Source organism: Taeniopygia guttata, chromosome 1 (assembly GCF_048771995.1).
Source record: "Taeniopygia guttata chromosome 1, bTaeGut7.mat, whole genome shotgun sequence".
NCBI classification, from domain to species: Eukaryota; Metazoa; Chordata; class Aves; order Passeriformes; family Estrildidae; genus Taeniopygia; species Taeniopygia guttata.
In genome coordinates, this window is record NC_133024.1 from 66,111,961 (window position 1) to 66,129,987 (window position 18,027).

General features: G+C 38.2%; 1 protein-coding gene across 1 annotated transcript; it reads left to right on the plus strand.

Moving 5' to 3' along the window:
- The first annotated feature begins 54 nt into the window (after positions 1 to 54).
- On the plus strand, positions 55 to 17,336 carry LOC140680228 (uncharacterized). The gene is made up of 6 exons (XM_041716526.2): positions 55 to 1,612; positions 4,698 to 6,469; positions 8,857 to 8,942; positions 9,533 to 9,578; positions 11,129 to 11,312; positions 15,832 to 17,336. The coding sequence occupies exons 2-5, from the start codon at positions 4,777 to 4,779 to the stop codon at positions 11,278 to 11,280; spliced, it is 1,977 nt and encodes a 658-aa protein (XP_041572460.2). The 5' UTR covers positions 55 to 1,612; positions 4,698 to 4,776; the 3' UTR covers positions 11,281 to 11,312; positions 15,832 to 17,336.
- Positions 17,337 to 18,027: the final 691 nt, after the last annotated feature.

Sequence of the window (18,027 nt, forward strand, 5' to 3'; positions counted from 1 at the left end):
TTTGAACAGTAACTTTAAGAGTTCATGAGAAGATGAGAGAAGATGACTGGTACTGTATTTGCAGTGCGTAACATTGGCATTGGTGCCTATCGTGCTCTTCAAAGGACTAAATACACCAAGTCATCCTTAATAGTGCAGAAAAATTCAGTCAAAGAAAAAATTGGCACCTCTTCTCTATCTGCTGGCATCCATCAGTCCATCTATTTCTGGGGGAGTTGTTTCTTTTCTCAGTTTCAGATTGTGTCAGGTGAGAGATATTTATGGCATCTAGAAGAGGTTGAAACAGCTTGTTTTTCACTTGTTCAGAAAGAAGATGTTTCACAGTAGGCACAAGTATATTCAGTACACGTAAACATGTTTTGAACAGTATATTCATGACTGGTTTCTTTAATCTTGAACAACATGGTCTATGACTAAGGATCCAAATTAGGACATTTTAAATCATAAGATATTCATGACTTTCATGAACCAGACAGGACAAAGATCTGTAAAGTCATCCCACCTGAAATTTCTATGGAGCGACTGGACTGTCATTTGAAACTGAATTACTGTTACCTCAGGAACATGGGGATTTTGGAGGGTGGGTTGTTTGGGTTTTTAACCTTAGAAAGCAAAGTGTTTGCACTTTGCCATGTATATGATTAAATAACAGCTTCTAAAGGCATGCCTTAATCAGAGCAGTTGTATGCTATTCTCTGTGTGCTCTCTAGATCAAGGTCTTTTGTGTCTGGACTATAACAGGGCAGCAGTCTGACTGATTATACATTTCACAGAACTGTATAGACATCACTTCTGCATAAAGATTGGACCAGCTCTTTGAGTATTGTGATAGATTAGTTTATTTTATAAAGGTACGTAAATCTCACCACCAGTGGCAACTCTTTGTTGAGAGACAGAATAATAACAAATACTGAGTTACTTCAGATTTAATTCAGTTAGTAGGATCTTTACTGATCTGGGGCAAAGAGAATGAATTTGCAACACTAATGTGTAAACATTTCTTACAAATCATTTGTGGTGAATTTCCTTGCTGTGAGTCAACATGACATGTTGCTGCTGAAGGTGTTCACATGTTCCTACCAACCACTTCTTTGTCTTAGCTAGACACTTTTTTACTTCTTGCTTTGGAGAGTTAAATGAGGATAGCAACAAAGTATGTACTTGTTTTCTTTTGATGCAGGGTCAAGGCAGGTGAATTCACCCACAAGGAGAGTGGTAGAGCCAGCAACAGACCATAGTGGAAGTGCAAAGGCATCATCTGGAGCAAAGAAGGAAAGGGTGACAAAGACTGTTTCTTACTCAGCTGTCTAATGGAATTTCAGCTTTCAGGAAACCTAGTAATGCTGGCAAGTTTTGTGGTTTTTTCCAGGTGCTTTATCACCTGATAATATAAACCAATTTTCCACTTGGTTTTGCAGAACTAGATCTTTATCACTCATTTCAGTGCTAAAGGCAAGATATGTAACAAAAAGGCTGGTACCTTGACCTTTTTTTTTTTTTTAATTCCAGGATTATAACTTCAATTTTTAGTTGTTTCTGAAGTGAAATTAGGTCATAAGGAATTCAAGAATGTACTTGGACGTACCAGATGGGGAAAGTGAAGTGTATCCCAGTAAGTGCCATCTTAGGCAAGCAAATGTCTGTAAAGAAGAGAAGTCTGTCTGTTCTCCATTTTCTCAGTGGTTGTGTGCCATATGATTTTGCAGTAGGAGAAACTCTCAAAAGGCATGTAGGTGGCCTAAAAGAGGAGGAACAAAGTTAATCTTATGAAAACTAGTAGATAATTTGCTTAATTGAATGCAAAAACTTCAACATGACATGATGTTATACCCCAAGCAGGAAATTTTAGCTATGCCATCACAGTGCGTTAGAATGTTCCTTCAAGTAGTATTTTCTTAGAATCAATTGAAAAACAAAAGTTACCTGGAACCATGAAGTATAATACATTTTATTATTCTACACTTAATAGTTCATCATTTTTCTTATTGCTTCCTTTCTTTAGGAAATTAAAATCTTTAGAAAACTAATTTCCTTGAACTGTTATAAAACATCCATATTTCCAAAGCACAGAAATTACACAGTTGTATTTATGATTAAATGTTGAATGCCACTATCCATGGTCATATCCAGATATGCTAAATCATCATCCTGGATCAATATTTGCATTTGTTATTACTTTGACATGCAACAATTTCAATGCAGTAATAGCTGTTACTTTTTCTGGATCATCCAGGGGATTCTTTTCCCATTATTTGGTGGATGTGGTTTTTTTGTTCTTGCATTCTAAAGTGAGTCCTATCCAGTGTGATTTTCCTCCCTGATTCAGAATTAATAGTAAGGAGACTAAGTGTGCAGACTTTTAAGACTTTTCCCCTCATTTCTGCAATACCCTTTGGTGCAACATCCCAGCCTAAGAAAGTTTCTGTCAGCATTGTCCTGTAAATGTTGTCAGATGTGTCAGGGAAAAGACATCAGAAACCTGCTTGCACCAGTATTAGGGAAGTTCATTTCCAGCAGCAAAAGTACAAATTCACACCTGGGAGAAGTAAATGATAGGCAAAGTTTAGCTACAATAATATCAAGGCTGGAGAAATTAATAGCTTTTCTGTGCCAGTGCTGACATGGATAATTTGGTTGTCATTTATGTAGTTCTGGCAGCACAAGAACTTTTAGGTATAACAATAAATTCTTGGAATTGGTGCACAGGTCTGATGTTTTATTCCCTACTACATTAAAAACAGTTAAAATTGGGACATTACTTTCTATTTCACTGGTAAGGGGTTTATGAATCTGAAAACTCCTGAGAATTTCCTTTTCTAAAACCACTTTCAAGTTATGAATTTTCTTCACCAAAGAAGAAAGTTAATGTCAAGATTTAAGATATAATCATGGATTAGTATATGATTTCTGCATATGGGGGTATATGTAAGAAAGTAATCTCTCCAGCTACTATTTCAGTTACTTCACTTTGATATAATTTGTTTCAATAGACAAATAAGATCTATTCAATCCTAAAACTTTGGTGTTCTATGTCTCTTTTTCTGGAGAGATAGGAGGAGGCATGTTGTTGACTATGGAGTGTATTGTGAACAGAATTCAACATGGTTTGGACATTCCCGTGTAAACGACAGGGCACTGTATCATAAATACACAGATCTGGAAAAGGAGAAGTCAGTTTCCATGACTTGAAGAAAAGCACCATTTGTACTTAAATGCCAACAGCTGAAGAAAATCCCATTTCTTAGTAGGATTGGATGCTATTATAGGGAAATAAATTTTGTGTGCTTTCCGACAAGATTGCTATGGAGATCTGTAGTACCCCTTGCAGCAATATAAAGGCATCAAGACTTTTGAATCCTGTTACAGTCAACAAACTTCATTGCTATGCTGAGAAGGTTGTTGCTGTCCTTTGCACTCAGAGAATTAGGAGGGTTTGCTTTGTAGAGTTCAAATTAAGGAAAAACTTATAAGAGACTAACAGTGAATAAATTTAAGAATGAATAGAGTAAGGATAGATTCCCATAGGATTCCCATTAGGTCCCAGGCTGCCTCCTAGTGATCAACTTTCCCTCTACATTGACAGTCACCCTTTTATGGTTTGTTTTATATTGTTTCTCTCAAGATTTCAGAATATAGCACTTAATAAAGCAGGTAATTTTACATATATATTCCCCAAAATCAACTAATTTTACCCTATAATTCTAGCTTCTGCTTTGCCTTAGTGTGTTATATGAAGTACCATCCCAAACAAAGGCTTTCAGAAAAGTGAAGAATTACAGAAAAGGAACAGGTCTTTGGTACAAAGATTTATCAATCAAACTTATCTCTGAAAACCTCATCTCTCTGAAGAACTGAAAAGGGAGATGTTAGGTTCCTGGATCGAATCCTAGACTGGGTTTTTCTTACAACTTTTCATTTCAGGGTTAGCTGGCTGAAGGGCCAAAGTCAAGATTTCAGAGAAGTCAGGGCTGCTTTCTTTTAAATTTGATGGGAATTTCAATCAAAATAAATAAGACGTTCTGAAAAGAGCTACAAAATTAACTGTAAATGTCATTTTTCCTACAGCATCTTAATTTTTCCACAATATATTATTTTGTCAATAATAAAGTATGAAATATTTCTTCCAAATATGTATGATTCAACACTTCATATACTGAACAGTAAATATCAGAGTTGCTGTAGTCACTGTAACTTTACATTATTTGGATTTTGGTTAGTATGTTTTGAAATTGAGTATTTGATCTTAATGGATGACATTGTCCTTTACTTTGTACTTTTCAGCTCTGTATGGCATTTATTGAAATTTCAGAATAGCACCAGCTTTTCAGGATCTATTATTCAAACATCATGCTAGAAAGACATTGTGTTTCCAGAAACACGTTTGGTCTAATGATGGCTTGTGATACTTTTTGTAAAGCAAAGTTATTGAGATGGCAGCTGGGTTTACTTAAATGGATGTAAATGTTCAGGATTGTCCTAAATTGCATTGATTAAGCATTTGTTTAACCCATAGAAGGTGTTATCTGAGATATTATCAGTTGAAAAATGCAAATAGTCTGTGTTTGATCATCATAGTAACATAAAGTACCTATTCTTCAGCTTCATCATCATGAATACATTATTGCTCTAACTTAGTGGGGGCTTGGTTTTTCTATTTGTTTGGGGTTTTACATTTGATTTTCTTTGTTTTCACATAGGGAGACAATTTTGAGCAAGAACCCTGGACACCTGTTAATAAAAGCAAAGCAGAAGAAAAAGAGAAAAAGAAGCAAAACAATGAAAAGTAATCGTGCAGAAATTACGAAGAGAATGTTATGTGGAGTAACTCATCATCCAATTCCAGGTGACCATGATGGATCAGAAAGTGAAGAGGATGACTTGGAAGAAGAAAACAAGAAATCATTGTGTACATTCAGCAAAGGCCCAGAGGATCCAATAACAGTTTGTGAAGAGCAGCCTAAGAGTAGTGATGAAAGCCTAAAAGAAGCTGCAGGAGTTTCAAGAGAGAGTTTTCTAGTCACTGTGCCTGAGGTCTCAGTGATGTCAAATAGTGCATGGAAAAATGGATTGCCTGTAGAAAGTGACAGTTTGCTTTTAAGAGATATAAAACCTTTTTGTACTGAAAACCTAACCAAAAATGCATTCGATGATGAGGAAGCAAAGCAAAGGCACAAAGACAATCTCTGCAGTTTCCTAGCAATAAGCAATGATAAAAATTCCATCCAGGAAACAGAAGGCATTTCTGAAGACTATGATATGTCATTGTTAACCACGGAAAACAAACTGGGTTCATGCCAAATTACTTGTGAACCTGACTTAGAAGCCAAGCTGGTAAGTTTAAACAGTGAAGAAAAAGAAATGTCTCAGTGTTGCAATTCAAATGTACTTGATAATATGCCTGATAACACAGAGGGCAAATGTCCATTAAAATCAGAAGAAACTAGCTCAAATGCCTGGGCTTTTTTTTCAATTAATTTATCTACTGAGGAGTTGCAGATGGGCTTCAATACTCAAGTTTCTCTCTCTCCTTGCTCTGAGAATAAATGTGTAAGTGAACAAAGATCTCAAAATGTGAGGAAACCTGAACAGACTGACACAAACAGTTCAGCAGAGCTAAACTGCTATCAGTCAAATGAGGGAGTGGTAAAGGAAAACCACCATGAAACAGAAACTGAGGAAGTTGGCAATGTAATAAGCAATGGTCTGTCTGCATCTCCAACTGGTAAAGTGCACTTTGATTCCCTAGTGGAAGCCAGGGCTGCCTTCATGCAAGGTTCAAGTGAAATAGATGTGCCAATAAATGATGGCACACCAATTACACTGAAGAAAAAGAGATGCAGGAGAATTGTTAACTTGGCACCGAAGTTTAACCTACCAAGACAGATCTTTGCTCATACAGAGGAAGGGAAGGACATCCCGATAAGAGAAGATATTCCACAAAATGGTGTTTTAGAAGTGAGGCAAAAATACTTTCTAAGCAAGAACTGTGGAGAAGCACATGAACAGGACCATGCATTGCAGGAATATTCCTCACCCACTCCAGATGCAGATGCTCTGTTACGTAATATTTCTTACATTCATTCAGGACAATGTTCTCCTATATCAAAATACACCTGCAGGGTTTGGGTAGATTTCAAAACAAAGGAGGAGCAAGCTACAACTCTTCAGCCACAACAGGTAGTTAATAAAAAAGAGGACGAGGGTGAACGTGTTTCTTCAGAGGCTACATATGGCCAACCAGATAATTTGTCTTCTGTTAAAGTTGTTTCTGAATATCTAGAAGATTCTACTACATTGGCAAGCTGCAGTGAAAATGCAAATGGAGCAGATGACTCTGAGCCAGCAAAGATATCGCAACTTGAAGATTATCAAGATGCAGATGTGAAATGTAGTTTTCTGGGACTTCCCTTATCATTAGGATTTGCTTTTCAACTTGTGCAGCTCTTTGGTTCTCCAGGTCTTCCACTGGGTATAATGCTTTTCTTACTACTCCTATGTAAAATAAAAAAACCCGACAATCCCCTCAAAACCACAAACAAAAAACAAAGTACTCCCTCCAAACCAAAAAACAAATGAAAATACTATGGTTAAAAACTATTTTTTATTGCAGTTCTTAGTTAAATATTAATGCTGTTGAAACAAATCACTGCAATTTTGGTGATAGTTTTTAGTTTGTACCTAAAATCATCACTCTCTGACAAAGGGCCTTTTGGTTTGTCCTTGTATTTACAGTCTTTTTAGTAACAAAAATTGACTGACTTTAAATCCAAATGTGAAATGCTTGCTTAATTTTTAATATATCTTAGTAAGACTTTCCTATGTTGATTACAGAACTAAATGATGCTTTAATACATCCTACTCAGTAAGACTTTACTGTGATGATTATGGAACTAAATGAAAATGTGGAACAAAATGTGTGCACTTATATAAAGGCTGCATGTTTGGTTTTATATTCCAGATAGTAGCATTCTTTCTTATTTTAATAGAGTTTTCATACATTCTTATGTGTCTTAGATGCTGTTGAAAAACCTCCCCAAAATCTAATTTAGTTTGAAATTGAATATCAGGCTTACAAGATGTCTTCTGATAGTGAATGTCTTCTTTTTGAGTGTGCTTGATTAATAAGTGTCTCAGTGTTGTATACTTGCCTTCCAGAGCTCCAGATGTCTTATTTTTGTACTCTCAGTTTAATACTTTTAAGTTAGCAGGTAAAAGATGAAGAGTCCTCAAAGGACTTGAGTATGCCAGCCATCATTTCCCAGTATACTGCAGGGTAATGTAATCCGACAGAGCTGTAACCAGTGAGAACAACAGAGTTTTGTTTGAAAGTCACCCTAGAACATCTGCTGAAAGAGCCATATTCTGTGTGCATAGTGTTTTTCAGCTTTTTGGGTCCAAATTTAGTAGATAAACTGTAACTTTCATTTAACCAACAAATAGGATTAAAAAACACAGGCCAGCTTTTCAGTATACCTTTACATTTGTATTTTCCAGTAGAATTTAAAGTTAAGCATGAATTTTCATATGAAAATTTTAATCTGACAGCTGAGGAGCAGCCTGTGTCATTTTATCTGCTTAAACTGATCTCAGGATTCTTTGTTGTTTTTTAAAAGTCAATAGCAATGCCATCTGCCAGAACAGTGATGCAAATCATAGGAAGCATTACTTGGCTTTAGGTCCCTAAAGGGGGACTTAAAGGACTGCCTTGCCTAAATCTGGCACCACACACCAAAGAACTTGCCATACAGAGCTGAAATTAAACAAGGAAGTACTGCTGATGTCCTGAGCTGTTACATATAAAACATGTTTCTTCTCCAAACTTGGTTAATCTTCATATTTGTGGTCTTAAATTTCATAATCTTAGAGGGAGTTGGCCATGACTTGAAAACAGGCATCTTTCAAGAAAGAAAAAGAATAACAAGGCATTCAGAAACACTCAATAGGTTAGTGAACTAAATGTCCTTCTCTGAGTCAGTAACAGGTGATATTTTCTGGAGTTTAGGTGAGTTTCCTTTGGAAATAACCTTCAAGAAATACAAATCCACCCCTATATCTCTCTGAAGCTCTGCCAGCTTGTGATTGCTGACTGCTGGGGTTTTCCCACCAGAATTGTGCGTGACTGACTACATTCTCCTTTGTTATTATTATCCTACAATTCTAAAAGTTATCCTGCTTTTTTTTTTTTTTTGTGGTATACAGTATGTTGACAGGCAACTATTTATTGATGCACACATTTGAGTGGTATTAGTTTACAACACTTGGAATTGCAGTCTTTATTGAAATTATTTTGGAGGGGAAATTTTTGGTAAATAAATGTCTTTATATATAAATAGAAGACTTAATTACATGTCTTGCTTGTATGATTCTTATATAAGACCAGACTATATTTCATACAGTTTTCCTACAAAGAACCTCTTTTCAGCTTCTTAAACAGTGTTACAGTTAAAAGATTTTTAGGAAAGACCTTCTCTACTGATAGTGCACAAATTCTTATAATCAAGAATTTTAAATTTTAGAGGTTGTTAATTAAGTTCAATTTATTTTAATTTAATGGCTGAAAACTTTATTTTTCTTGTGTTTGCCTATTTTTATGGGAGTATGTGTGGGAAATGAAAGTATGGTAGGAAAGTCTTTGTCTAAATAAAGAAACGAAACCCAAATCTCCTTCCCCCTTTCCCCTCTTGTGCACTGGCCTTAGAGTTCAGAAATTCTAAATTCTGATTTTACTGCTGGCTCATTTAAATATCTGCTTTAAAAAAAAAATATAAGTAACATGTGCAAAAATTGTAATTCAGTGATATATTTTGGCTGTGGAGAGATCTGAACACTCAACTTCAAAAATATTTTCTTCTGCAGAATCCTTGTTGCCAGATGATTATATAGTTCCCCTTGACTGGAAAGTTTCAAAGATGATCTATTCACTGTGGAAGACCTCTGTGGAGGTATGAATTTTAGGGGATTTTGGAAGGCTTTCCAATATTTCAGGTGCAAAGGAGAATTCTTAACTTCTTTCTTTGTAAATTTGCTTTAATATCCACAATTAGGAGACAGATGTATTTTGTCCTCCTCTGAGTATTTCTAAAACCAGCTCATTGGCATGGTAGGATTCAGGTTTTAAAAGATCAGCTTCAGAAGTGTGAGCAACTACTAGTTAAAAAAGGGTGAAAAAAACTTTGATACCTGTCTTTTGACCTGACCTATGTTCATTAAGTACAAGCTACCATCATTCAGATGTTTTCTGTCTTATAGTTTTCTCTCATCATCTGAGCAGATCTCATCCTCCATCACCTCTGCTAGAGCTGCAGCAGAGAAGTTACTCTGTGTGACTGTGGGCAAATTAATTCTCTTTGTCTAGCTGGAAAGTGTTAACTTACAAATTACTTTTTTTTCCTTGTCTGGTAGTAGAAATCAGGAAAGTCCTGATTACAATGAACTAGTAATTATAAAAATAGAGCATGGACTTTGTTCTTGCCCAAAATTACATCTCTTGTCACATACTTTCTTTTTGCTGGATTATTGTTATCTGTTTTAGGAAAGACAGAAAACAAACGGATTGCAGAATGAAGATGGCTTGACTAGTAAGTCTATTCTGTGATACAAAAAACTGTATAAAATTCTTCTTATCAAAGGGTGTTTCATTACCAGTGATTGATAACACTCCTATTTGTGCAAAAGCACAATGATGGGATAAATGAATTTATGCTGCCATTGATCATGTCCGTGGTCCACAGAGCTATGGTTGCTGTCATCGCTTCATTTTTCCTCATCTAAGTGCTAAATTGCCTTATAAAGTTCCCTACTTTGAAATATTCTAGTAATTAGCTCAAGTTTATCCATTCTAGATCAAAATGGTGTTTACCATGATATAATATTTCTGGAGACTTTACTTACTTGAAAGGTTGAGTATCTTCAAGATAATTAAACTTCATTATCACTAAAAGTCGGCAGCATAATAATAGAACCATGGAATTATTTAGGTTGGAAAAGACCTATAAGATAATTGACCCAACCATTTACCCAGCATTACCCAAGCCTGTCCCTCAGTGCCACATCTACCTGCTTTTTGAACACTTTTGGGAGATGATGATTTCACTATCTCCTGGGGACCCTGTTCCAATGCCCAGCCACCCTTTGTGAATAAATTTTTCCTACTATCCAGTCTAAACCTCCCCAGTGCAACTTGAGGCCATTTCCTCTTGTCCTGTCATTTGTTACCTGGGAAAAGAGACTAACCCCCACTGGGCTATACCCTCCTTTCAGGGGGTTGTACAGAGCAATAAGGTCCCCCCTTGAGTCTTTTGTCCAGGCTAAACACCCCCAGCTCCTTCAGTTGCTCCTCTTCAGATTTGTGCTCCAGACCCTTCCCCAGCTCCATTGCCCTTCTCTGGACATGCTCCAGCACCCCAGAGTCTTTTTATAGTGAGGGACCCAAAACTAAACCCAGAACTTGAGGTGTGGCCTCACCAGTGCTGAGTACAGGGAGGCAATCACTGCCCTGGTCCTGCTGACCACACTATTGCTGGTAGTGTGCCATTGGCCATTGGCCAGGATGCCATTGGCCTTCAGCTGGCTGAAGTTCAGTCAGTTCATGTTCAGTCACTGTCAAACAGCACTTGGGGTTACACACCTGGGCAGTAAGAGATATCAGGGTTCATGTGAAGCTCTGGACTTCTGCATGCATTAATTCCTGCAGTGTGGAAGTTGTGGGATAAGGTTGTTTGTTGCCTTTTTCATTATTTCCATATTAATGCACTACAATTTCACAGGTTCTGTAACAAGTTTAAAAATACACAACAGTAATTCCCTGAAAGCTGGTAGAATTTGCAGTCCAAAATAAGAGAGAAGTTTCTCTGTTTCAGAAGAAAGGCTGCTTTTGGAGAGGCAGTGTAAGAGTAGGAACAGACACACACATGCATGGGTGTTGTCTCTCACTCACCACCCCTTATGAGAGACAAACCAGAAAGATTTAATTTATTTTATAGTCCATTTAAGAGGCAAAAATCAAGAGGATTCTGATAAAATAAAAGCTTGTTCTAGAAATACTCTATCCTGGCACAACAGAAATTACAGACTATATAAGGTAATTTCAGGTGGTTTTGGCTACAGTTTGTAATTTCTTTATTTTTAGATGATATTATTAATCTTGAAGATCTAAATAAAAATCACCAAGAGACTCAAGACTCTTCTGAAACACTGTCAGGCATGGAGCTATGTCAAGATGTGATAGAGAACATCATAACCTGCACTGGCTGTCTGGAAGCTGCATTTCATCAGTCATGAGTGACTGTCTTAAATTCTGCATGAAAAAACAGGTAATCACTCACCTTGTGAATGTTTCACTATTTCATTATATTTGACCAAATATCTAAAGGATATTGTTTCTTATAATTTTTAAGGTGCATTTAGTATCCTCCAATTTACTTGGGTTTTAATTGGGTTAGGGTTGAAGGTGGTTTGGATTTTGTTTCTTTCAATCCTGAAAGGGGAAAAGAGAAGGCAGTATTTTGTTATTAAAGCCATATGATTTTATTTTTTCTTCTGAAATCTAAAACATGTGTGGTGAAGTGAAAGCAGCAGGGTAGGATGCCTAAGAGCTGGAATTTATTCCCATTTTGGTTGCTGTGGCAATCTGCTGTGAGTCATCACAATCCTACTTTCCTTGTCTTTTCAGCATGGAGAGTAATGCTGGCTCCATTAAGGGTCTAATTATGAAAAGAGCGCTATGAATAATAAACCAGTATTTCACCAAATTATGAAGAAGTGGCGGTTCTGCTTCTCAGTGGAGAAATGGTAGCAAGAGGTCACTGGAGTAGTAAGACTCCATATATTGAAGTGTTCAATTCTCATTAATGCTTTTATTTGATGTGACAAAGTATGTTATCGTGTTCTTGCTTGTCTCATGAATTTTTGAACACTTTGGTAACTTGGCAAAGTTTCTTTGGTTTGTTTATGAGAGAGATTCTCGGAAGATTGAGATAAAAAAGAAGGATTGTAGGTTCCAAGAGGAAAATGCTATCTTAACTTCTCTATCTTTTGCCATCAGTTGTTCATTCCATAATGAAAATGGATTCATCTGTAGTTTTTAAACAAATAAATGGCGGTACATAGAAATAAAATAACTTGCACCATGAGCAAACTGAGCCAGAAAAATATTCCCTATCCTGAGGCTTAAATTGTTCCCATCTAGACATCGCAAGACTGGTGGAATATTATCCACATGGGGTTTGGTCAGGCAGTCTTTGTCACCTGTGGCCCTGTGCCTGACCTGACCATGCCTCCAGTTGATGGCTAGAACAGGAGTCAAGGAGGTGGGTGTGCACTGTGTTGGAAGTGTTATAAACATGAAAGTTTTCACAGTGGATGTTCACGTCAGAGGAGAAGTAGCTGAATACTTTTGGTTGGAATTGAAACCTCTTGAATGGGGTTTGATTTGATGATATGTCTTTGGTGACAAAAATGACCCTACAGGCTGATTAACTGGTACCAGCTACCAATGTGGGAAGATGAGGGAGATTTCTGTGAACCACGTGGCCCAGAGAGCACCAGTCTTGCAGGGTGCTGTCAGCACAGATCATTAATAACATCAAGAACATCTGGTAGCAGTATTTTCCTCTTAAATAATCAGATACTACAATACTGGGTAAGCAAATAAAAAATATTTTCACAAAATACTTAGGCCTACACCTGCTATCAATTTTTAGAAGCTACTTATTTATAATATTGCAATACAAACACTCTAGAGGCAGAATTTTGACTTATGGTCCTGACTGGATGTCTGTGTGGATTTGTATCCTAAGCTATTATCCAGAAATGTCCAGGTTATTTATTAAATATTTATATGCTAAAGAAACAGATGTGAAGAGCTATGTTCGCTTCCTGGGAGAAAATGGTGAAATATGAAACTTTTGCCTTTTGTGCTTCAAGAAAGGAAAGACACATGCTAGCAAATTATCCTGCCTTATTGTCTGTACCTTTATCTGGTTGCTGAATCCAACAAACTGGTTTTTTCCCATCAGATTTACTCCCTTTGTCTGTCTGCTTTTCTACTCCAAAAATTGTTTCAGTCTTCCTCTCCTGCTTGTCATGAGTGCAGCAGAAATGAAGCAGAGCCCTGTGTGTTTCTGACCCAGCCACTGTTTGCTGCCAGGAAACCCCAGTTTGTTACGTTGTCTCACAGTCTAATGCTCTACTGTGCCAGCTTGTGTTAGTTCTATGGAATATAGAATGAGAGCAATGCAGATTTTTCCTCTAAAAATCAAAGAAGATTTCTCACCAGTGTTGGGCTTATAAAAAGGCCTTGCACTGTCTCTGCAGAGCTTGCGCATTGAGATGTATGCTGGAATGGGGAGATACAGCTGGAGTTTTCTCTTGGAGGTTTTAGTTTTGCTTTTAGTTCAGCATCTGAAATGAGTCAGGGAAATTCCTGAAGGCTGTTGGAGGGAGAGGATAAGTTTAGGCTGCTCTGAAGTTGGGATCTGCCATCTCAGACCAGGCTGATGCAATGGGTAATTGCTGCCCCAAGTGTGAAGTGCCCTTCCTCCCAGCCCTGCTCCAGATAGCAGCTCCAGCACTTGCTGGCTGACATGAAGCCTATCATTTAACTCACTAACCCCACAGCAAACAAATCAATACTTTCCTACTGGACTGAGGCATTTAGATAAGCTGCTGTAAGGTCCAGCTCAGTGCCAAGGCTGGGGCAAGGGAGCAGATGAGGTTGTGCTGCTGCCGATAGGAGGATAGGATGTGCAGGTTGTCCTGTCTGGGCAGCAGTCAGCTCTGATATCAGGGACCACGTATTCTGCAACTAAACCTTCAGGTGGAGGACTCTTTTTAAGCTTTTACAAATTTAGGATGTAAAAAGAATGAAACCAAGAAAAGTATGTGGAAAGGAAGAAGCATGTCGTAGGGTTTTCAGTCAGCTCATGCTCACTGTCAGGCACAGGATACGGGGTAATGCAGACCCCATGTGAGTATTCCAGTGCTTCCACAATGTCTGCATGCAGGCATTGTAAAAGACAGGTGAGTTTTCCTGATCGATGGTGCTCCTGGCTTTGAGGGAGCTTTGCCTCACCACAAAATAATTCCCCTCTGGTTCCTGATTAAAGCAGACTTGCCAAGAATGATGTCCCAGAGTGGTTGTGAAACTGCTCAAGTGAACAACTGTAAATGTGGGAATGGATTTCATTCCTTCAAATGTCAGAGGGCAAATAAAATACTAGGAAAATTGAGACATTCCTACCAAAAAGATTTTTAAATCATAGGAAATCAAGGGAGAGCTAATATGATCATTTTGGTCCCTTTAGATTGGAAAGCAAACTGAGCATTACTGGCCAAGTGCAACTTAATCTGTTAGCCAGATGAACATGCTTCTGTATTCATGTTGTGTAAGGGTGTTTGTATTCCAATGAGAGGGTGAACAGTGTTCCTCTGTGAAAACACAGGGTTAATCTCAAGTTTTTATGAGAGCTCCTTATTGCAGCATTGGCAGCACATCAGTATTTGTTCTGGAGATTAAGCAAGAGTTCCCAGTTTGAAAAATGTCGAGATCAGTGAAAACATTATTTTGATGCCTAGAAGTCCTCCTTAGACCAGGACTCACAGATGCCAGTGCAATTCAAATGTGTCAGTTCAAGCCTTTATATGCAGGACTACAGCAAAGCAGAAGCTGACATGTTTTTTTGAAGTACAGCAGTCAGTAACTCCCTGCAGGAATACTTCTTCCACAACAGCCCTGAAGGATGTGGTTTTAGTGGGACAAATCTCTTGGTACCCCGTGTTATTGCTCCTCCTTTCCCTGACCGTGCTATTCCCAGTGCTTCCCTTTGCTGGCCGTGATGCTTCTGAGTGAGGCAGTTCAGCTCTAACATCTAATGCATAAAGACATCCAAAAAGTTTTTGGTCTGGACTATGGAACTTGTCCTAGAGCCCATGAGATCAGCGGGACATGGGCAAAAAAGCAGGAGTATATAGCTGGGACAGGCAGGACTGGTTTTTGGCTAAAATGAAAAAAATTAATCTGAAGGATACAGAGCAGATTAAAGTAGTCTTCCAGTATTGCTACAGTTGGTCAAACTTCTTCCAGTTGCTACTTTGATACAAAGATAGTAGTGAAAAATCTGTCCTTTGACATTTAACCACTAATATTAAACAAAATGAAGCATGAAAAATTGCCCAGAATTGTGACCAGAAAACCTCACCTGCCTTTTACAGTGCTTATCAGGAAAACCTGGCTCAAAAAATCATTCAAGCAGAAAGTCAAGTTACCTGGGGAATAAGTGGAGCTCTCAGGAAAGAGCAACAATTGGGTTGGGCCGGTGCCTCACACTAACTCTGTAACATGAAAGACTGTGAGGTCCTGAGTGCATGTAACAGGGGAACCAATTCACATTGTAACAAAAAAAAATTGAGATGTTCCTGTACTATGGTGGTATTGGTTGAACAGCTGTTCATTATATAGGGTTTGTGACATGTAGAGGAAAAAATCCACTGTGTTAACTCTTCTCCTTATTTTTCAGCTTTGAGGTTGTAAGGTCCTTACTGCCTCTAGTTTTGACATCCAAGTTCTTATCTTCCTTTTCTATTCTTCTTGCATTCTTTTATTTTTTCTTTGCTTTCCATTGTCTGCTTCCTCTCCATTCTTTTTAACTTAAAAAAAAAATAACCAACATTATTAGAAATTTTAGAAAAAATTAGAAACCAAGAGTATTAGAAACTTTAAGAAACATTGGGCATACTCTTTGCAGTCTGAGGGATGGATTATCTGTTAAGTCTTTTTGCTGCTTGTGCTGTTGTGGAACTTCAGCAGACCCTCTTCTTTTTTTTTTATTTCAGAAACTTCTCGCTTTAATTCTACCACGGAAGGACTTCTGTTGGCCACCGAGGATTTTAAATGTGAGGGATAACCTGGAAGAAAGAAACCATTGTAGATTTTTTGGTTTGGCCACCTCCCCCCAACACTGCTCCCTGATATCAGCCTCTCTGACCACGTAATAATGATCAAAATTGAGATAATTTTGTGTATGGCAAAGGGTCATTTTCGGAAGCCATTTGGGATTTGCACTTTGTCAGTATATCCTCAAGTGTCATATAAAGAGATTGACAGTGGAGACCAGAGGCATCTGTCACTATGGGGTGTGAGATTCAGGCTGTGGTATTTCATTCACTTGTATCAGGATCCAGGATATTGCCACAGAAGCAGGCAGTGATGCTCACCTGCAGGGAATGGTGTTTGTTATGTGTCTTAACTGCCTCCTCCTGCCTTCACCCTCAGTCATAATTGCACCCAGTCCCTTTACAACCTCAGATGGTAAAAATCTTCATCTCTCATTCCTATTCACTCATCCAGAGGTGCACAACTTCCCTTCTTTTCTCCTGAAACCAGGCTTTATGCTTCCCCTCAGCTAGACTTATTTGGGAATTTGGGACTACAGAAAAAAGAACATTTCACTACAGAACTGATTCAAATATGCTGGAGGAAGTGTGTGTGTGGTTTGTGGTAGACTGAGAAGATGTATAACTAGCACTGGTAACCAGTGATTTGATATTTCTGTTAGTGGTGTTGGAAATATTTATGTATGTAGAGATAAATCATAATTAATTATAAAGAGCAACCTCTATCAATTATGAGGCATGCATAAGGCTGGACACTTCCTTGTAGGGAGAGGGACTGACAACTGTCACCTCATTTAACAATAAAAGTGTGAGAAAAGATTAAGGAAAAGTAGGAAACTTGGTTGCGTCTGCTTGTCAGAAGTAATATTTCCCACTTGAGCAGCTTGCAGATCTTGCGTATTTCTCCATCTATTCTTTCATATCCTCTTCCTCACCTTTCCCTGAATGTGTTTATACATCAGCTGAAGAGCCAGAACTTGACTGAACTTGTGCTGAAGCTCCATTGTGGTCAAATTTGCCAATGTGTCTCCACTTTCTACTTAAATACTGCATCTACATGAGAGCAGTTAACAATGTATGTATTTCTAAATTAATGTTGTATCACTGAAGAAATTGTCTGGCTGCACTTTTGAATGCATCTCCCATGTACATGTGTGTACCTTCCTTGGCTGGAAATGTCCTGTTCTACCAGCAGAACATGATACAAAATGTAAAGGGGAGGATGAAGGGAGCTCATACCCACCATAACCACAGCTTCAGCCTTCTCTGTTGTACTAGTGGCACCAGACAAGTTAGTTTGATTTCAGGAAAATGTCAAGGATTAATACTGTCTTCCTACTTCTATTTATTGAGCGAGAAATCTGAATGCCTCTATTTTCTGTTACTGAATCCTGGCCTTCTTCAAGAATGCTTGAAATAAAAACAGTTTTCAAAATCTCACAGTACTCTTGCACGGGCAAGTCATGTTCCATCTCTTAGAGTGTTGCCAGTTGAAGTTTACTTTAACCCTGCCTCCCCACTATCTACGAATTTCATATTTTCTGTCTCCTTTCCTGACGTATTTTCCCCACTTGCTTCAGTTAGCATTGGTGTGCCATGTCCCTGGGGAGCTAAGCTTTCTCCCTGTGTGTGAGCACTCTCTTTATCACTATTTGAAACCTCAGAACCTAAAACTCCATCATTGAGGTTTGGTGGTGTTATGTTCTTGGGGCATACCTGGAGCTCGCTCCTAACCACACTGGGCATGATACTGTGTGTAGCTCTGAGAAGGGAGGGTGTGATACCACTCCAACTACTTTTGGTTTTATTGAAAACTGTAATTTCTTTGGTGAGCAAGTTAATGGAAATCAGGTTTACTTTAGAGAACACAAGTCTTTAAACTTCCTTTACTTTCTCTTGTGATAATATGTTTGAAAAAGAAAATAATTAGGGTAGTGTAGTGAGAGTGATGCCCGGGGTCATTTGTACCGTGCTGGGCAGTTCTTTAGCTACAACCCCTTGGCATGCTTGTTGCTTCTGTGGTTGAAGAGGACTCCGACAACTCATTGCTAGGGAAGGGATGGGCGGCGAAGAAGTCTCCGTGCGTACCTGGTGTTCTGTAACCAGCCCCACTTCTCTTTGGGGCGTTGATGATTC

Bases quoted from the DNA above. Each gene is read 5' to 3' on its own strand.
- LOC140680228 (XM_041716526.2), top strand. From the start codon at position 4,777: ATGAAAAGTAATCGTGCAGAAATTACGAAGAGAATGTTATGTGGAGTA. The intron at 8,943-9,532 runs GTATGAATTTTA...TATCTGTTTTAG, and splicing joins TGTGGAAGACCTCTGTGGAG to GAAAGACAGAAAACAAACGG. The intron at 9,579-11,128 runs GTAAGTCTATTC...CTTTATTTTTAG, and splicing joins GAATGAAGATGGCTTGACTA to ATGATATTATTAATCTTGAA.